Raw genomic sequence first — 19,371 nt, forward strand, 5'->3', positions numbered from 1 at the left:
TCACTTTCATTTCAAACATGAAATTAAGTGCAGCTCAGCCTGAGTTCATCCCATTACACAAATGTTTAATGAACTGTGTGCAGACCTGCCGGGCCCCAGAGCAGTCTGAAAACAGAAGGGTGGAGAGGAAAAGACTCAATGCTCTTTGAGAAATGAAATCAGAAGGGTGAGGTAAGGGTGAATTGAAGGTCATTCAGTCTCACAGGGGCTCTGAGAGGCTGCAGGAGCCCAGTACCTGCCTGGGGTTTACGCCAGCTTCCCTGTCCTACTTTCTAGAATTCATAAAGTAACTTTCAGTTATTGTTTTACTCTGTGACTCTGAAAGAGCCCCTGCTAAATGCAGAAACAGGTCCTTCCTACCTGTCAGGTTTTGTGACAAGGACATTCCTGTCTGTATATTGATAGAGAGTATCAGAGGCCTGTTTTTAACAAATACAGAATATAGTAGCAACTGGTACTTTAAAGTGTAAGGATTGGTGTGTTATAATTAAATGGGAAATGACAGGGATTCTTTCTGGAACATTTGGAAACCAAGAAGGTTGTGACTTGGTCAGTGTTTTTCCATTTCTCTAGTTCTATGCCAATTTCTGTTAGAAACAACCAAAGCAATTGAGAAGTACTATTAGGTTCCTGGTTTCCTGAAGGCTGCATTTAGTCTTGGATCCTTTGTGGAAGGAGAATGGGGTAGTGAGTGATATGAGGTGAATTGTGTTCTTTCTTGAGAAAGGTAAGGATGGTGAAATACTTTTACATGTAGGAAGCCACAGTGATGTTCATTGTTCTAAAGTCCTAAGCCAGCATGGGTGATTTGAAAATTCAATGCACCCATCTCGAAGCCCCTGTACCTGCCCAAAGCAAGGTGAACACAGCAGAATAGGCTGAGTTCACCTGCGAACATAGATGACAGAAGAATTTTCTGATGTGGTATAGCTTTTTACAAAAATAGCTTGGTGATTACCCAGAGCACCTGTCACTTAAATGAATGGGACAGTGGAGGAAGAGGTGGGTGGAGGGAAAACAGATGTCTGCCTGTTTGTGCACTGGCTGTTATTTGTTATGGATGATTGAAAGGTTCTAGCTGTGTCAAAGCTCAAGAATATGCTCATATTGAAAGCCTTGTATTCTGTGAAAAGGCAGGACGTAAGTTCTGCCTCCTACCCCGTTCTGACAGCAAGCTCTAAGTTGCCTGTTCTCTTCGGCAGATCCCACGTGGCTTTCCACCAACCTGGGCATTTTGACCTGCATCGAGTGTTCTGGGATCCACCGAGAGCTCGGGGTTCATTACTCCAGGATGCAGTCCCTCACCCTGGACGTCCTGGGAACATCCGAGCTGCTGGTGATTTGATTTGGATTGGATTAAATTAGGAAAAGAGCTGTTTTTATTTTTGCCTTCTAGTCCATTTTGGTTTCTTGAAATTTCAGTGGGCTGGTAGTTGTTATGTTGCCAGATGGGTTTGGGTAATAAGCTCATTGATAATTCCTCATTCTCAGCTAGTTGTAAATCGAGGGCACTTCTTGTTGCATATATTAAATGCAACGCAAAGTGAAGCCAAACAAAGGCGTGTTGAGACTGGAGCAGTATTCTGCTGATGCAGATTTAAGGATGGGGCATGGCCTACTACACCCATCCATTAAACAGGTGCTAATTTTCTTTAAAAAAAAAGAAAAAAAGGAGGCTCTGATTCTTGAGTCAGTAGTGACGTGAAAGCCCATGCTGGAGAGAGGCGGAGACCGAGGCCCCTGTGAAGCAGTGTAGAGCTGGGGACTGTGGTCCACTGTGTATCAAAGTTAGTCGCACTCAGGGTACACATCTGGCCACCTAGACTCCCAGCCACCACGGACTGTTCCCAAGTCTGCAGCTGCTGGTTAGGAAGCAGCGCTTGAAATTCTTTTCTTGAGGCAGCTGGGTGTTGGACAGTAAGTAGTAAGTGGATATTGATTGCCATTGATTTTAATGTCGAGCAATCATCCCAACCGAACAGCAGTTACTGGGGTTAGTATTCCTCCTCTCCTAGTGTTGACAACTGAGGATCCTGGGGGTGTGAACTATCTTGTGGGACCCTTTCAGTCCTCCTGAGTAATTCCTTTATGGTTTTGGGAGCCAGAGTTGGGAGAAGCTAGAGTAGATTCTGATAATTCATGTAATATCCCTGGGTACTTAAAGGTTAAAGTCAAGCTAGACTCAGCAGGATCCTCACAGTGTGCTCTGGGCTGGGAACGGTAGTTACTATTGACCTACAGATGCAGAGGCCTGCATGGAGGAGGGCTGTGTGCACACAGGTTGCTCCTCCCGGTCACGGGCTCAAATTTGAGAATGTTTATGTCACAGTATGTTAACCGAGATCACTTACTTTTATGGATTTGCTTCTGGCTGTGGAAGCACTCAGTGACTTACAGTGAGATAATCACTTCCTTTGTATTAGGCACTTTGCGGGACACTGTATGTATTAGCTCTTTTGCTAATAGCCCTGCGACCTTCCTTACCAAGGAAAACTGGGCTTGCAATATTCTATTATGCTCAGGGTTGTATGCCTGTTAGTATGGTGGCAGATCTGAGATGTAGGTCCTGTCATCTGGTTCCAAGGTTCACACGTAAATTTTGAGGCTCATGGGATATAAACTGGGATTTGTGGTGAGTTGTCTTGCCGTGTGATAAGCATTGTAAACATCACATCTGCCCCTCCCTGTAGCCTATCCCCCGCAAATGTTTAACAACGACTTCAGGGGAAAAAGTCCCTAGTTTGTGGCCTGCCTATTCCTGTGGTATAAATACATCCACCACGGCCAATTTCTAGCTACCTGTGTAAGTTACTGTGGAGCTGGAAAGAGATGTTCAGTAGCACAGTGTTTCTCTCGTGTATTCAGCAGAGAAGTACACCGAACATAGAAAATAGCAAGATAATTAGGAAATGCAGAGAGACTGTTTTTGTTGTGTTGTTTTGTCGAGGCAGGGTCTCACTTTGTACCATGGGCTAGCTCTTCATTGCCCAGCTGAGTGCTGGGTTTTCAGCATCTGGCCCCTTCGTTCTCAGTATGGTATAAAATTTAATAGCCATGCTTAACGGCTGTGTCACACATGCACCAAAACAATTTAGCAGTTGGCTCTCAGAAGCTAGTCAGGCTGACTCCAGCCTGTAACTTCAGAAATGCATCTCAAAAACAGATTCATGATCTTTGTGAGAGTCCATTGCAAAGGAAAGCACCAAAGAAGGTGAGAGGAGCACCTCGAATCATGATGGGACGGTAGAGTAACTTTGAACCCCACATTGGTGCCAGCCCCAAGCCTCTGTCCATATTCTCCTTGAAGCTGAATGACTACTGCCACTCATGAGAAACCAGGCTGAGCCTCGTTCATTATACCTACAGCTATTTGCAAAATCTAATTTCTGCCGTAGTTTCATACTGTCCCTCCACTAGGCCTCTTTTCCTGAGCGTGGTGGTGTGGGGTTTGCTTCCCTGCGGGCCTTCCTGGGGTCTGGGTGGGACTGGCCTCTCTGGGCTCAGAAGAAGTGGCCTCCATGCTTCACCCCAACCCCCATGTGCATGTGCTAGGACTTCCGGCATGATCCTGTCCACAATACCGATTCTCAGCCCTTCTCAGTGAAGCATGAGTGTTCATTTGTAAAGCACAGGAATGTCAAGCCGCTTTAAAAGCATCTGGCTTGTTTGTTTTGCTTAGACAACCAGAAGCCTGAACAAAGAATTTCCTGACATCTTGTCACCCCTCCCCCTTCTTTATTTGTGTGTATTTAGAATTATGTCTGGCACATAGTAAAAGCTGCAGAATAGTAACTATCTTCATTATATCTCCCTCTAAGATGGTCTTGTCAGTGCTTTCAGAGAAATGACCCACGTGCCTGAGTTTTCGGTCTGTGTGAGAGCCCACTGGCTCTACCAGGGATGCCTGTTCCCTGTGTGGTCTTCCTGCTCCATAGGGCAGTGCTGCAGGCCCTTTGGCTGACTTGTTAATCACAGTACATTTTTTGTTGTTTTTGTGCAGCAGATATTGCCAGACTTCTTTTTCTTTGGGGGGGGGGGGTCCGGTCGTGGGGCCTGTACTCTGGGCCTGGGCGCTATCCCTCAGCTCTTCAGCTCAAGGCTAGCGCTCTACCACTTGAGCCATAACGCCACTTCCGGCTTTTTTTTTCCTTTTTGCTTATGTGGTGCTGGGGAATCGAACCCAGGGCCTCAGGCATGCAAAGCAAGCACTCTACCACTGAGCCACCTTCCCAGCCCCTTGCCAGACTTCTTAAGTGCTTTTATTATAGAGATCAGTGGGAGCCCTGTGCCAGTGGCTCACACCTTTAATCCTAGCTACTAAGAAGGCTGAGATCTGAGGATTGTGGTTTGAAGCCAGCTCAGGTAGGGAAGTGATATGAGACTCTTTATCTTCAATAAACTATTCTGAAAAAGCCAGAATTGGCACTGTGGCTCAAGTGGTAGAGTGCTAGTATTGAGCACAAAGAGTCTCAGGGACAGTACATAGTCCCTGAGTTCAAGACCCAGGACTGGCACAAAAATGATCAGTGGGCAGCCTAGACAAGGTAGCTCAGCAGCTTCCGACCTGTTAGGTTAATAACAGTCTGCGTCTAAGGGTGACGTGCTGTAATTACAAGATTTTGTTAAATTTCTTTTTATTGTATTGCAATTTACAACTGTGATGTTCTGATGCATTGTATATTTGGTAGAATGATTAAATCAAGCTAGTTAACTTGTCCATCTCCCATGCTTATCTTGTTTTGTGGTAAGAACACAAAATTTACTCTTTAAGTGGTTGTTATTAGCAACCATACTTCCTGCATTCCCTCCAGAATTTATTTATTTGCCCTGATTTACTGAAATTGTATGTCGTTTGTCCAGTCTCTGTGCCACTCCTCTCATCTTCTGTTCCTTGGCTTCTGTGAGTTTCACCTTTTACATTGCAGGTATAAATGAGTCCAGGTGGAATTTGTCTTTCTGAGCCTGTCATATTTTACTGAATATAATGCTTTCCAGATTCATCTATGTGGTCACGAATGATATAAATTTATTCTTTGTTAAAAGTTGAATAGTATTTTATTGTGAATATGTGCTACATTTTCTTTATCCATTGATCCATTGATAGACCCATAGGTAGATTACATATTTGGGGTATTGATGATAAGGCAATAGTAAACATGGGAGCATTGGTATCTCTTGGGCATACTGCCTTTATTTCTTTGAGTATATAGTCAGTAGTGGATACATACACAGGTGGAACATACACAGATCTGCTTCTGATCTGGGGGAACATACTGTTTTCCCTAGTGGATGTACAGGTATAGAGGCCTACCCACAGTGGGCAAGAGTTCTTTCCTCCTCTCTTCACTGATGCTTTCTCACTGTGCCGATAGAAGCCATGCTTATAAATGTGAGGTGGTTTCAGTTTGCAGTTTCTTGGTAATTAGTCATGTTTGTTGGCTTTTCTGTGTCTTCTGAGAAACACCTGTCTTGTTTTTTTGCTCCTGTTTTAATAAGGCTATTCTCTTGCTGTGTAGTTATTTGAGCTCTCTATGTATTTTGGGTTTTGTCCTCTTATCAGACCAGTGTTTGTAAATATTTTTCCCATCATTGACATAACTACTCAGGAAGGTGCAACCTGAGGATCACCATCCACAGCCTGGGCAAGAAAGTCTGTGAGACTCTTATGTCTACTTAATTACCAAAGTGCAGGAAGAGAAGCCATGGCTCAAGTGGTAGAGTGCTATTTGTAACTAAAAAGCTCAGGGACAGCACCCAAGCCCTGGGTTCAAAGCTCAGGGCTGTGCATGAGTGCGCATGCACACACTCACACACACACACTCACACACGCTTTCTGTTTTGTGTGGACAACTGCATCCAGAGAGGTTGCTGGTGCCTTATGTTTAGAAACCTTCTCACTTATGGAAAACGTGGTTAGGTGAAGTATTAATAGATTAGTTTGGCAAAGTTGCATCCTCTCACAGCTCTAGTATACAGTAGCTTTGCTAAGCTACTGCCTTAGATTTTCAATGAACTTACTTTCAGAAACCTGCTGGCAAGCATACTTTTAAAAGATAAATTTCCTTGACATAGAAGATCTTTATTTCAGCACTGACTTTTTCCAGTTACCCCCAGTCCCAGTGTACAGGTAGCATATGACCTGTTTCCCTGATCAAAAGTGGAATGAGGAAACCTTGCTGTTTTGACATTGAACTTTCACTCTTCCATCAGGTTGTAGCTCAAGCGTCAGGAAGCTGAGACAGCTGCCTTTCTCATGCAGTTGTTACCAAGCTGTCAGACACTAAAGCCAAGCAGCGCACAGCCAGGCCACAGGAGCAGGTGGAGAGGAAGCCCCTCAGAGACCCCTCGCTGCTGTTTCTCTACTACAGAAACCAGGCTGGGCGCTAAAAGCAATTGCTTAGGGCAGTGAGTAATTGAGCATCATTGAATCAGTGATGCTCCGGGCATTGTCCTAGGTACTTTGTGCTTTGTGTCTGACCTAAGCAAGAACTCTTTGAAAACAGATCCATGAGGCTAAGAAACTGGGCCTGGTGCATGCACCTGAGCAGCATTTATAGTCTCGACCCTTGAGGTGTGCCAGCCTTCACCAGAATCACAGCTTGTAAGTTAATGGTAGCCACAACCCTGTCATAAAAGAATGGAGCACGTAAACATGTATGTATATTGTCATGTATGCCAGAGGGAAGTTTCAAGACTCAGAGGAGAGCATAGCCTGTGGCCTTCCTTCCCGCACCCCAGATGTCCCAAGCCTCCGTGCAGCTCCCTGGTTTCTGGGCCCTCTTGTGTCTGGTCCGTACGCCTGTGTACATCCAAGGTGCCCCTGGCACTTTGAGCCTTCCACCTTGCTGTCATCCCAGGGCCTATTAATAATATTCTCATTTCCTGCCACAGAAAGCGAGGCCAGTAGCAGACAGCTATTGGCAGAGGCCCAGTTGGCTGCATAGTTTCCATGTGGGGAGCGAGGGTGGGGTGGGGTGGGGTACCTGTGTGATGGCTGTCAGCCCCTGGATGGGAACCGAGGGGACTGAGACCAGAGCATAGCTGGGAGGAGCAGGCCGGGGTGCTGCCCCTGTGTGAGGAGAGGAGGCCCAGACACACGCACCAGGGTCAGAGGAGTCTCGCCTTCCTCACTTCTGGGTTCTCTCCTCTGGAGATAAAGACAGAGGAACAGAAAGGAGAAGAAAACGATAAGGGATGTCCCTGTCTGTGGAAATGGTGGATAGGCTGTTTGCTGTTCCCCTCCCAAACTACCTGAAGCTTCTTTCTGGCTTTAGTGGCCTCCTGCTATTTGCTGTGAGCCCTGCTCTTCCCCCTACCCACCCCCTTTCACATACCCACGGGGTGAGTGCTGTGGAAGATGGTGTTTCTGGCCACCTGGCTGTTCTCCTCACCCAAGCTTGGCGTCTCCATGCTCATGGGGCTCCAGTTCAGTCCTCGTTTCCTGCCTCATGCTGTGTCTGTCTCATCTAGTCTCTCTGTCTTGTTGGACATTGTATAACAACGAATTTATGTTGTAGCAGATATTATAGGTAATCTAGAGGTAAAGCGTAGAAGGTGTGTGTGAGTTATACACAGATACTCTACTATGTCATATAAGGAGCTTCAGCATCTTTGGGTTTTGTTTTCCTCACGAGATCCTGGAGCCCATCCCCTGTAGACACAGATGACTGAATTAATTAACACTTCGCCTCTCCTAGGTCCAGTCTAGCTTCGGTTCTGCCTGAGCACGTGGCAGTGACGAGCCTCGATGTCAGGGCTCTGGCTCACATCCCACCTTCCTCCCCATGCCCCCCTCACTGGCATGCTGGAGCCCACGGCTTCTGTCTGGTAGGATCCCACAGGCCCTGTCTGCAGAGGTGTTGTCTGTGTTGGTGCCAGAGGGCTGCCTGCAGGACGCAGGGTGAACACTTGCCCAGCATTGTGATCTGCCGACGCCGTGCTCCCTAGACCAGCCGCCCCACTAAGCCAGCCTTGTCCAAGCAGAAGCAGCTTTTCAGTGCCTGGCAATCCTCCCTAGCGCCCCAACCCCCACCTGCTTCACTGCAAACTGCAAACTGGGAGGTGGTGCACCAAGAGTGTCCCCGTGGCTCCTATCACTGCCTTCAGATAGTGACAGTGAGCGACTTGGCTCAGGGATGCTGTCCATACGTGCTGCATGACAGCACTCAGCACACCTCTCTGCAAGCCCAGGGCCCTGATATCGAGACTCGGTCCTATTCTGACGTTTATTGCCCAAGAAATCTTTCCTAGGGCACTAACCCCATGCTGTGTTGGTACTTGTCACTTCACGTACTGTGCCACCCTGACTGACCATCGGCTTCATACCTGTGTCCAGGGATTTTGCCCTTTGACCCCTGCGGGAGGCCCCAGTGACAGGTTTGAGAAAAGAGGAGTTGGTTAGGGGGTAGTGCTTTGGGATTCTCTTTATAGGTAGCTTTGTTCACTTGCCAGGGTCAAGGTACAATCTAGGAAGGCTCGCCACTTAAGAATTAAGCTCCCCCTCTTCAGTGTTCTGCATCCTTCTCTGCAGCTTCCTGTCTGATGCATCTTCCCCGGAAGTTCCCCCACACACAACCCAGGTCCCCTTGGCTCCCCCTAGAGATAGATCAGACTATTCAGGTAGCAGCTGCCTCCCCTACCCCCATCCATAGCATCTCTGTTCATCTTCAGTTAGCGTAGTTGAGCTAAGAGATATAGAAATGTAGCCTGGCACTGGTGGCTTATGCCTGTAATCCTAGCTCCTCAGTGGGCTGAGACCTGGAGAATGGTGGTTCAAAGCCAGCTCAGGCAAAAAGGTTTGTGAGTTTCCATCTCCAACTAGATGCCTAAAAGCATGTCTCATAAGTGGAAATGCCATGTGTGAGTATGTGGCCTTGACTTCAAGCCCCAGTTTACCTCCCCCCTCAGAAAAAAAGAAATAGAGTAATGTCACCAGCTGCCCCAACGTGTCATTTCAAGGTGGAAATTAAATACTATTCTCAGCCAGGTGCTGGTGGCTCACGCCTGTAATCCTTGCTACTCAGGAGGCTGAGATCTGAGGTTTGCAGTTCAAAGCTGGCACAGGCAAGAAAGTCCGTGACACTCCAATAAACCACTCAGAAAACTGGAAGTGGCGCAGTGGCTCAAGTGGTAAAGCGCTCGCCTTGAGCTGAAGAGCTGAGGGACAGCATCAAGCCCCAGAACTGACAAAAACAAAAACAAAAACAAAAAAAACCAACCAAACAAAAAAAAACTATTCTCTCTAAGCACTGTTAGGCGCTCCCTTGTAGTGTCATTTCATGAAACATTTAGGAATCTGACTTGGAAAGTAATGTACTCTTTATTTGACTTTTGTAACTATGACTCCTCTGTTCATCACATTTATAATAGCTATAAAAATTTCAGTAAAAAAAGAATCTGTCTTGGGGGCTGGCATACACACTTGTTTAGCATGCAAGTTCTGTTAGTGAACACAGCACACTCGCACGCACACACAAACCTGACCTGGAAGCCTGCTCTGAGGCAGATGCTGAGCTGAGTGTTAAGGGTGAGTCTAGGATAAGTCCTGGCTCTTCAGGAGCTTCTGGTCATTCTCCAGTCCTTCAGTGAAGACAGTTGCCTTGCTCTCAAGCTTTCAAGTTAGCACAGTGCCCTGTCTTCGTTAGAAGGTATTAATTTAATATTCACCTAGTCAAGTGACCAGTGGTTACATATAGACCTTAGGTTGAGAGCTAATACATGGCATTTTGGGTGCTGCGTTTAGTGAGTGTTCTCCCCTAGTCTTGTATTGATGACCCTGGAAGGTAGGCATCCTTCCCATTCTGCTGATGAGCAGTGGCTCTCATAGGACTGACTTTCCTGGGCCACACCGCCAGTGATGGAAGGTAGCTGGAACCTGAGTTTCGGCCTCTAGGCCTGTGTCTCTCCCGCTGGGTCCTTGCCCACTGTACAGCAGCTGGAACAGGGAGCAGACCCATTTCGGTGGGTCTGGTGTTGGGAGGGGTTATCAGGGATAGAAATACAGTGGCCAGGTCCCTGCTTCTCCCTGTCCAGGGACACCTTGTGGGAGTTCACGTGGCTGACCTGGTACACCACATCTGTCATTTTAGATGCCTTTGGGCTTTGGGTTTTGTCCCTTTTAATTAAAGACAAACCACTTTATTGCTCTATTTCTTAGTGGCCACTAAATAAATCATCAGATGTGTGAGTACTGGGCTACAGTGGAAGGCATTAATAATGCAACACCCTGAAATAGACTTTCGTTTTTTCAGCTTGCCAAGAATATTGGGAATGCAGGCTTCAATGAGATCATGGAGTGTTGCCTACCAGCTGAGGACTCGGTAAAACCCAACCCTGGCAGCGACATGTGAGTATTGCTCTTGGCCATTCTCGTTTTCTGAAAGATTGGCCCTTTCCTTGAGCTGAGGTCGGGTAGCAGGTTTGGGGTATTTCTATTGTCAGTTGTTGCCAGTTTAAGTGTTGGTTTGTGTGTGTGCACATGTGTGTGTGTGTGTGTGTGTGTGTGTGTGTGTGTGTGTGTGTGTGTTTATTTACTGGTTGAGCTCAGGGCCTGCACTCTGTTCCTTAGCTTTTTTGCTCAATGCTGGGAGCCACAATTCCACTTGCAGCGTTTGCTGGCTAACTGAAGTAAGAGTCTCACAGACATTCCTGCCCAAGCTGGCTTCGAACTGTGATCCTCAGATCTCAGCCTCCTGAGTAGCTAGGATTACAGCTGAGAGCCACCAGTACTGTTTCTTTTTTTGTTTCTCCATGTTTTTTCTCTTTCATGTTTTTAACCTTTTTGTGTGTCCAAATGCAAACACAGTGTGGCTGGATCTCGGGGGTGGGGCACTCAGCAGCCGCTGTGTGTGACGGCGGCGTGCAGTAGTCTGCTCACCACAGTGCATGCCCTTGGGCAGCTCCACGGCTGTTCGTGCTCTCTGGCCGTTTTCCCGCCTTTGCTTCCTGCATGAACTCTAAGCCAGGATGCCGCTGACGAGTCAACCTAGATGTGTGCTCTCACACTGCTTTCCTTGCTCGTGTCCTTGAGGTACAGTGTTGTTTCCTCCAAAAACAATGTTTGAGTGTGTTCTTAGGTTGATATAAAGCTTTCATGTCTCTCCACGCATGCATGGCCCATTGAGGCAGTGCATACAACAGGGATTTTTCTCACCAGTTTTATCAAATGTGAGTCACCTAGTCTGCACTGGGGCGGGCTGGGAAGCCAGGGGCTCATGCTGCATCTGTCCTGCGCCATAGACTCCAGGCCACTGCAAAGTGGCCTGTCCTTCCTGCAGTAGGGCTCGGGGATGTTTGCCTGGTAGGTGTGAGCGAGGCAGAAGGCAGAAAGAGCTTGGGGTCCAAGCTGGCAAGAGACAACACCTGCGTTTGAGGGGTGTGGCTGGGTCAAAATGCACTCTCTGGCAGAAGAAAGGAAAGGTTTAACAATCCATTTATTGAGACAAGTAATGCTTTCTTTGGATTAAGCCTGAAATTGAATTAGGACATGAGACATGGTGAAGCGTTTGAGTGGTTTGAGAAGTAGATAGTATTGTATGAGCCCGTGGTGAAACCATTTTGTTGTTGGGGCCACAGGCTGCAGAGCTGCAGGCTTGTATGTTCTGTTGCACTGTTGATGTAGGCGAGGTGGGGAGGATGCAAGGAGGATGTTCTGCTCCCTGGGCCGGGCCTTTCGGAGGTGTTAAAGTCAGCTGTGTTTGTAAGGATCTGTCTTACAGTGTTTCAGGCCATGCTTCGAAGCTGTGAAGACAGGATGGCCATAATCAGCTCAGGCCTTACCTGGTCCAGATAGGGCAGATTCTTTAACTTCAGTGAGCTAAGTCCCCATTTCCTCTAGTATAAAAAAGGAAAGCACGGGTAGCACACTGCCCGGAGGCGTTGGAGAAATGAGTGAGATGGTTAGCACTTAGTTGTGGTGCTCAGTGTACTAAGTTACAGGTGGAGGCTGCTCTGTTCTTCATTGTGTGGGCGACAGAGGCCACGGAAGAGCATTGCCCCACCTGCCTTGAAAAACCAGGGCCCCTCCAGTTAGGTTTCTGTGGGACTTATCCAGATGTGATCGGACCTCATGTGTGTGGGAGGATCTGTTCAGCCAGGGCCATGTCTGTCCTCGCACTGCCCGCTGTGCTGGTTCGTGAGAGCTGTTTAATTGCCACTACTCCTGTTTGCAAATCTCATTGAAGGACTTGGTCTGAAATGCTGAAATCTGCATTCGCTTTGAACAATGAACACAGTCATTTCTTTGCAGGCAGAGTATTTGTTCTGGGAGAAGATGATAATAAAAATTAATTCTACCTGTTTGCAATTTTCTGTATCAGTGTTTTATCTGCACCGAAGAACCCCCCCTTCCCCACCTCGACACTACTCAGATGGATGTTGATACTCCTTCTTTTTCTCAAAATAAGCATCGGTGACCAGTTTGGCGATACAAAATGCCCTCATGCTCTTGTCTTTTCTAAAACAGCTCACCCTACTAACACCTAGGCTTCACATATATTGTTTGGAAAAATTGCATATTCCTTGTGTTTATATTTCCTACCACAATATGTTGTTTGTGGAGTTAGGTAAATATTTAATGAATCAACAAGTCAGAAAGTACCCCAGCTCCGTGCCCACTTCAATTAGTGGATATTTTGCTTCTAGACAGAAAGGAATGTGCTGTTTCTAGCTTTATCTAAGAACACACCATCTGTGGATCAGTCTGTTGAAGGGCAAACCAGAGACACCCCGTGGTGGCCTGTGGAATCCCCAGATGGATTTGGAGGTGTTGAGCATGTTCAAGTAGACCACGAGAGGCCAGGCTTGCGTCTGCTCCCAGGTCAGCGCTGGGTCTGTGTCATGAAGAAGCGCAAGGGAAGCTCCTGTTGAACACCAGATGGGTCGTCTGTGGTGCTCACTGCCGTCCTCCACAGGCCTCAGATAAACAGGCGGGGAGAGTACACTTGGCAGCCCGATGCCAGAGCATGGTGAGGGTTACACAGACATCCTGCCATGCATGGACTGGAGCCGGCTTCAAGAGGACTGAGACCCAGAACAGATGTATAATCCACTAAAAAAGAGAGAGAGAACCAGGTGCTGTGGTACATGCCGCCACAGAGCCTCCTTCAGGAGTGGCAGTAGGAGGTTCTCAAGTCCAAGGTCAGCCCAGACCTCATGGTGAGACCCTCTATCAAAACAACAAGCCTGGCACTGGTGGCTCACACCTGTAATCCTAGCTACTCAGGAGGCTGAGATCTGAGGATCACGGTTCAGAGCCAGCCTGGGCAGGAAGAGCTGTGAAACTCTTCAATGAACCACCAGAAAACCAGAAGTAGCACTGTGGCTCAAGTAGTAGAGCACTTGCCTTAAACTGAAGAGCTGAGGGACAGTGCCCAGGCCCAGAGTTCAAGCCCCACTACCAACAAACAACAACAACAACAACAACTACCAGGGTATGGGATGTACCTCACTAATGGAGTGCCTGCCTAGTATTTGCAAGACCCTGTCTTCTGTTTTCCAGCATGGAGATTGTGGAGGGAGGGGTAGAATTCACCCATCTCCACATCCAATTTGTGGAGGTCACAATAACTGCCCCACTGAAGATGGGTAAATCCTGACTGGTGACTTCACAAGAGCACCCTCTCTTTGTTGAATGGGCTACCCTGAAAGTGCCCCCCTCACACATACATAACACAACACAGGCCTTCATCTAGGTCCCCAGGCATCACCTGCCAGTGAATTAGGGTCCTCCCAGGTCGCCTGCCTGAGGTTCCCCCTCTGGGCTGCATTGCGCTTGGCTGTGAGGAGGGGAAGGAACCTTGTGGGAGTGCTGTGGGAGCCAGGGGACAATGTCTGCTCACTTCCATGGGGAGTTCTGTGGCTAGTTAGCACCCTGCTGACAAATACCATGCCTTAAGGTAGGCGCTGCAGGTGACAGGCTGAAATGAGAGAGGTAGGCTCTGCAGGTGACAGGCTGGGTGGGGCTGGAAAAGAGAGACACACAGGATGATTAAAAGAGCCAGAGCACAGGGTCTGGCTGCCCCTGGAATCTCCACACTGCGTGAAACTCAGCTGCTGAGGTAGAGTGGCCAGATAAGATGCCTCTCTGTCCACATGACCTAGCTCAGCTGTCCAAGAGCCACTATGGGTGCTGAGAGAGCTCCACCCAGTGTCTGGTCTGGGATTCACCCACTGTGGGTGCTGAGAGAGCTCCACCCAGTGTCTGGTCTGGGATTCACCCACTGTGGGTGCTGAGAGAGCTCCACCCAGTGTCTGGTCTGGGATTCACCGTGTGGTCCCATCCTGGATTGGCTTATTTCCGGGGATCCCTGGTGGACAGGCTCTGCTTGCACTGGGAGTTCCCTTCTCAGGCTTGGACACCTCACTGGGGGAGAGCAGGTTTTTTAACACAGACCTGGGGCAGGGATAGGAAAGTCCACAGCTGCGCCAGCAGCCACAGGCCCTGTGAGGGACGCAGCCAGCAGGAGTGGGTGCGTTTGCAGTGTGTAGGTCTCACCTCTGGAGAGGAGGGGTATTGGGGGAGTGGCTCTCAACCTTCTGTGAGCACTGAGAGTCCCAGATTGCCTGGCCCAACCCCTAGATCCTGGCTTCTGGAAACAGAGTATCTACATCTTCAAATCCTGGGTGGTCTGTGGCTCAGGGTTAAAAAAGTACTACAGCAGGTACTCAGTGAGAAGGCAGAGAAGCATTCCCACCACTTTTCCCCGGAGCCTGGAGGGCAGAAAGGAGAGGTGCAGGGCTGGCTGCCTGGGGCATCAGGTGGAGGCCAGTCCTGCTTCTCTCGCAGGGGTGGAGTCCCCTCCTCTCCCCTCGCCTGAAAACCTAGAGTTGCCCACGCTTGAATCCAGTGCACAGCCACTGTGTCCCCGCACTACTGAGGGCTTTGTGAGTGAGCGGTGTCAAAACAGCTGAGGTGGGCTCAACCCTGGTGTCGGGGGACGTGAGCGGGGCCTGAACTGAGAAGGACTGACCAGTTCCTGTGCACCTGGCCACCCGAGCGTTTCTTCATTCACAAGGACAGCCATAGGAGGTGGAGCTGGTGGGCTCAGAACGCTGTGCTCACGGCCTCAGTTCTGCCACAGCCCCGATCCGGTGGCCGTACGGGTCCACGACTCTCACCCACAGGTGAAGAGTCCCCCCACATGCCACAGTAACACAGTGGGACGTGGTAGAATCCTAGGGTCTACTGACTGCCCTGTCAGCATGGACTGTCGCCTGCGGGCAGCTCAGGCCCTTTGTCCATTCCTCAGATAGTGGCAGCTGGAGTTACTCCCTGACATTCCTGACTAGTAGCTTCTTTAGAACTTCCTGTGCCTGTTTTCATGTCATTGGAATTGCAAAGCATCAGTCCTAGCACTTCGCAGTCTAAAGACGCTTTTGAATGTTCTACCTAGGTTAACTCACCGCTTCAGTCACTGTATACAGGATCCACCACGCACATTTTCACAAATAAGAAGACTTGAAGCCGTAAGAGAATAAAATCTGTTTAAAGTTCAAACTATCAATACTCAGTGAGAGTGGGATTTGAATCCTGGCCCCTCCATACCCACTTCTGCCCCCCATTCAAGTTCTTTAAGTAGGGTAGAGTCTGAGTACAATGTCATAAAAAAATTATTTTATTGTAAAGATGCTGTACAGGGTGGGGGTTACAGTTACATGAGTAAGGTAATGAGTACATTTCTTGTTGAGCGTTGTTACCCCTCCTTTGTTGTTCTCCTAATATCCTTTCCTCCCCCACCTTCCCCACTCCTCCCCCCAAGTTGTAAAGTTCATTTCCAACATAGTGTCCTGTGAGTATCATTGTTGCAATGGGTCATCCTGTAGAAAACTAAAGTTAGGTTCTTATATATCACCCTGCACCAGAATCAACTCCAAATGGATCAAAGACCTCAAAGCAAAATCAGACACCCTGAAAACAGTACAGGAAAGAATAGGAGAAACTCTAGGGCTCCTTGGCACAGGCTGACATTTTCTTAATAAAGACCCAGAAACACAACAAATCAAAGGTTGGACAAATGGGATTACATGAAACTGTAGAGCTTCTGCATGGCAAAGGACATAGCTAGCAAAATCAATAGAAAACCCATGGATTAGGTGATCTTCACTAGCCATACAACAGAAAGCCTACGGATTGGGAGATCTTCACTAGCCATACAAGGGCCTCATCTAAAATATTCTTAGAACTCAAAAAATTAAATTCCCCAAAAACAAATCCTCAAAGAAACAACTGCCCCATTAATAAATGGGCAAAAGACTTAAAGAATGACTTCTCTGAAGAGGAAATAAGAATGGCCAGTAGACATGATGCCATTTAAAGACCAGAAAAAGAAGACAGTAGAATTGGCTCATCTGACAGTAAGCACCTTTCATGCCAGGCATGGTGTCCACAAGGTGTGTGCCCTGTTGGGTGGGCAGGGAGGTCAGCAGGAGGAGGCTGGAGCAGAGTGCCTGGCCAGCCCAGGGATGGCTGTGGGAGGAGTGTGGGCCACAACACAGCATGCCCAGAACAAGATGGAGGTAAGAGAGGCCTCCAAGTGCAGGTTGGTGGGGACGGAGCTCAGGACTTCAGGTGGGGCTATGGCAGGCAGGCAGAACGTGAGGAGATCGTCCTCTGCTGGCTGCCTTATGACTTCACTGAGTGACGCCCAGGACCGCTGTGCAGGCTGAGAACATGGAGACCTGAGGCATCCTGGGGGCCTCGGTGCGTAGATGCTGTGGCCCTGGAACGGGGCCATTCTGTGTGGCCCCCGGTGCAGCCGAGGAGCACGGGCAGGGTTTCTGAGGTGGCTGTAGATGAGAGGAGATGCTGGGTGGATCGTGGACGGGGTCCTCATGATTTACCCGGCCATCCCTTCTGGTTGCAGGAACACCAGGAAGGGCTACATTGTGGCCAAGTACATTGAGAGGAGATACTCGCGGAAGAAGCACGCGGATAACGCGGCGAAGCTCCACAGCCTTTGTGAGGCTGTGAAAACCAGAGACATTTTTGGATTACTCCAGGCTTATGCTGATGGCGTGGACCTTACGGAAAAAATCCCTCTGGCTAATGGACATGTAAGCGTGGCTGCTGCGTGTATACGTGAAGGATGGGGGCGGGGCCGCGGCAGTGCAGTCCGTCATGTGATTCCCCCAGAGACGCCACTGGTGGCTTCTTTTTCGTTTGGTTATTCATTCCCAAATAATCCCACAGGTTGAGCATTCTTAGCCTAAAAGCTTGCGACCACCAATGTTTTAGTTTTTTTTCCTCCTGGGGGGAAGCACACAAATCTGAGCTCCTGTGTTTCATGTGCACTTTGCTCGCATGGCACGAAGGTCATCTTTGTTCAGTGACTGTAGCTGGCGTTCCTGTGCTGTCACTGCCACGCTTCTTAGTTCAGGCGTGGAGTTTGCCACGCGTGTCCTCAGCGCTCAAGTTTTGGATTTTGGAACATTTTTGGGAGGGCCTAGAGCTTTTGGGATTAGAGATGCTCAACCTGTACACTTATTTATGGGGTACAGTGTGGTGGGGTGATAGGTCCGAAGTCGGGCAATCAGTCTATCAAGTGATATACCCTCAAGTACTTGACTTTTTTATGGCGAGCACACTTTAAATCCACTCTTAAGTGTGGTGTATTTTGGAATCGGTGTATTTTGGAATCGTCCGTTAGTATTAACTGCAGTCACTGTGGGGTGGCCAGACCTCCAGGAAGAGCAGAACTTTCATGTGTGTGTTTATTCTTAAGCCACAAGTGTGACACCAGGCTGGAAAGGCAGCTGGTCCTGAGGCTGAGGGGAAGCTGCTTTCTCAGAGGCTGCGGGCCCGAGAGGGAGCACTCTTCCATGAGCAGGTTTAGGGGGGGCTCACGCTTGTACGGGGAGCCTGATCACAGTGAGCCTTGGAGCGAGGGGCCCTGCGGTGAGGGAGGACCCTGACGGGCTCTCCTTCCACCTGTCCCTGGCTGTCTCCAGAGGGGCTGGGGGAACCGCCCCAGCATCCTGCGGGGACTCAGGAATAGGTCTGCAGTAAAGCAGCAGCCCCAAGGAGCTGCTCCTCCACATTCCCCACAGGCATGCACTCAGTGCCCAGCGTCTCCCAGGGCTAAGTTCCTAGGACTAGTTTTATCCCTCATTGGTGCTCAGCTGAGTCCTCTCAGCCCTGTGCCAAACTCTGCGGAGAGGACAGCACATGGAGCAGCGGCATCTTTCTCCAGCTGGCTGGCACACCCCTCCCGGCTGTGGGCCAGTGCCTCGCAGGTTCCAGGGTTCTGTTCCTCCCCCTCTCCGGGGAGAATGCAAGCCCACCGTCCAGGTGAGCGTGCCCAGCATTGTGCTGTGCCACTGCATCCAGAGGACAGAGCGGCTGGGTTGATGGAGAGGCGACAGCTCACCCTGCCCATGCTTCCTGTGCCTTTCCTTTCTCAACCTACTTGCCCGCCTGCAACAACCTCCGTTTGTCATTTACCAAGCGTGCCTTCAGAGCTGCGTGGCATTCACATCCACATCCTGCTCTGTTAATTAAGAATAAAAAGCCTGAACCTGTTTTAAAAACACATTTCTTTTACTCCAGCAGCAGGTAGAGGAATTGGAGTGTAGGAGGCCTGGGGAAACCTTCTGGATGCTTTGAATAGGACATTTACTTGTAAGCAACACCTCATACCATTGATGCAGGGACGGGGGCGTAGTGACCGAAAGGGCTGGGCTGCGAAGCCCCTGGATTTCTCTCTTTATTTTCCTTGGAATAAGGAGTCAGGTCAGACTAATTTGCCCCTTTTGGGTGGTCTGTGGAGACTGAGGGGTACTCCGTAGGGATGAGGCTTTGGGAGAGGAGATCAGGCGTACGGTTTCACTTTGTGGTCCTGCTGGAGAGCCCCGCCGAACTCTTCAGTGTCTTGGCTTGTTTTCCAGGAGCCGGACGAGACGGCTCTCCACCTTGCTGTCAGGTCCGTGGACCGCACTTCGCTTCACATAGTGGACTTCCTGGTTCAGAACAGGTGGGTGTAAACGAAGGGGGCACGTATTCTAGCTCCCTGAGACTTCCGAGGAAGGGGCAGGCACTCTGCTACATGAATTGGATTGCCAAGATGCTCACGTATTTGGGGGACACATGGATCACAGGACAAAAACCGTGCCGCCAGGTGGGAGGCGTTCCGTCACCGCCCTCCCAAAGCCCAGCAGTGAGAGGGCAGGGCTCTGTGTGGTTGGTATCTTGCAAGGATGTGGGACTCTGGAGTGACGGAGCCGCTGCTGAGCCGGGAAAGCAGGCCATGTTTGGCACCACCTGGGCCAGGGCCCTTATTCCCAGCAGGATGTCTCAGGCTATGGAGAGGGGTGGCGGGACTAAAGATCCATGCATTTGCCGCTGGTCCAGGGCAGAGAACTAACCCAGACCACCGG

The 19,371-nt window shown here is 49.2% G+C and overlaps 1 protein-coding gene across 3 annotated transcripts in view; it reads left to right on the plus strand.

Moving 5' to 3' along the window:
- LOC138811393 (arf-GAP with SH3 domain, ANK repeat and PH domain-containing protein 2) overlaps positions 1-19,371 on the plus strand; it is a 153,203-nt gene that overhangs the window by 114,196 nt on the left and 19,636 nt on the right. For all 3 annotated transcript variants that reach the window (XM_069999123.1, XM_069999124.1, XM_069999125.1), the window contains exons 15-18: positions 1,203-1,336; positions 10,251-10,345; positions 16,863-17,052; positions 18,883-18,968. In XM_069999123.1, coding sequence (XP_069855224.1) covers positions 1,203-1,336; positions 10,251-10,345; positions 16,863-17,052; positions 18,883-18,968 — 505 coding nt within the window. The remainder of the gene's footprint in view (positions 1-1,202; positions 1,337-10,250; positions 10,346-16,862; positions 17,053-18,882; positions 18,969-19,371) is intronic.

This window comes from Dipodomys merriami, unplaced genomic scaffold (assembly GCF_024711535.1).
Source record: "Dipodomys merriami isolate MVZ:Mamm:240054 unplaced genomic scaffold, mDipMer1.0.p SCAF_524, whole genome shotgun sequence".
In the NCBI taxonomy this organism is placed as follows: domain Eukaryota; kingdom Metazoa; phylum Chordata; class Mammalia; order Rodentia; family Heteromyidae; genus Dipodomys; species Dipodomys merriami.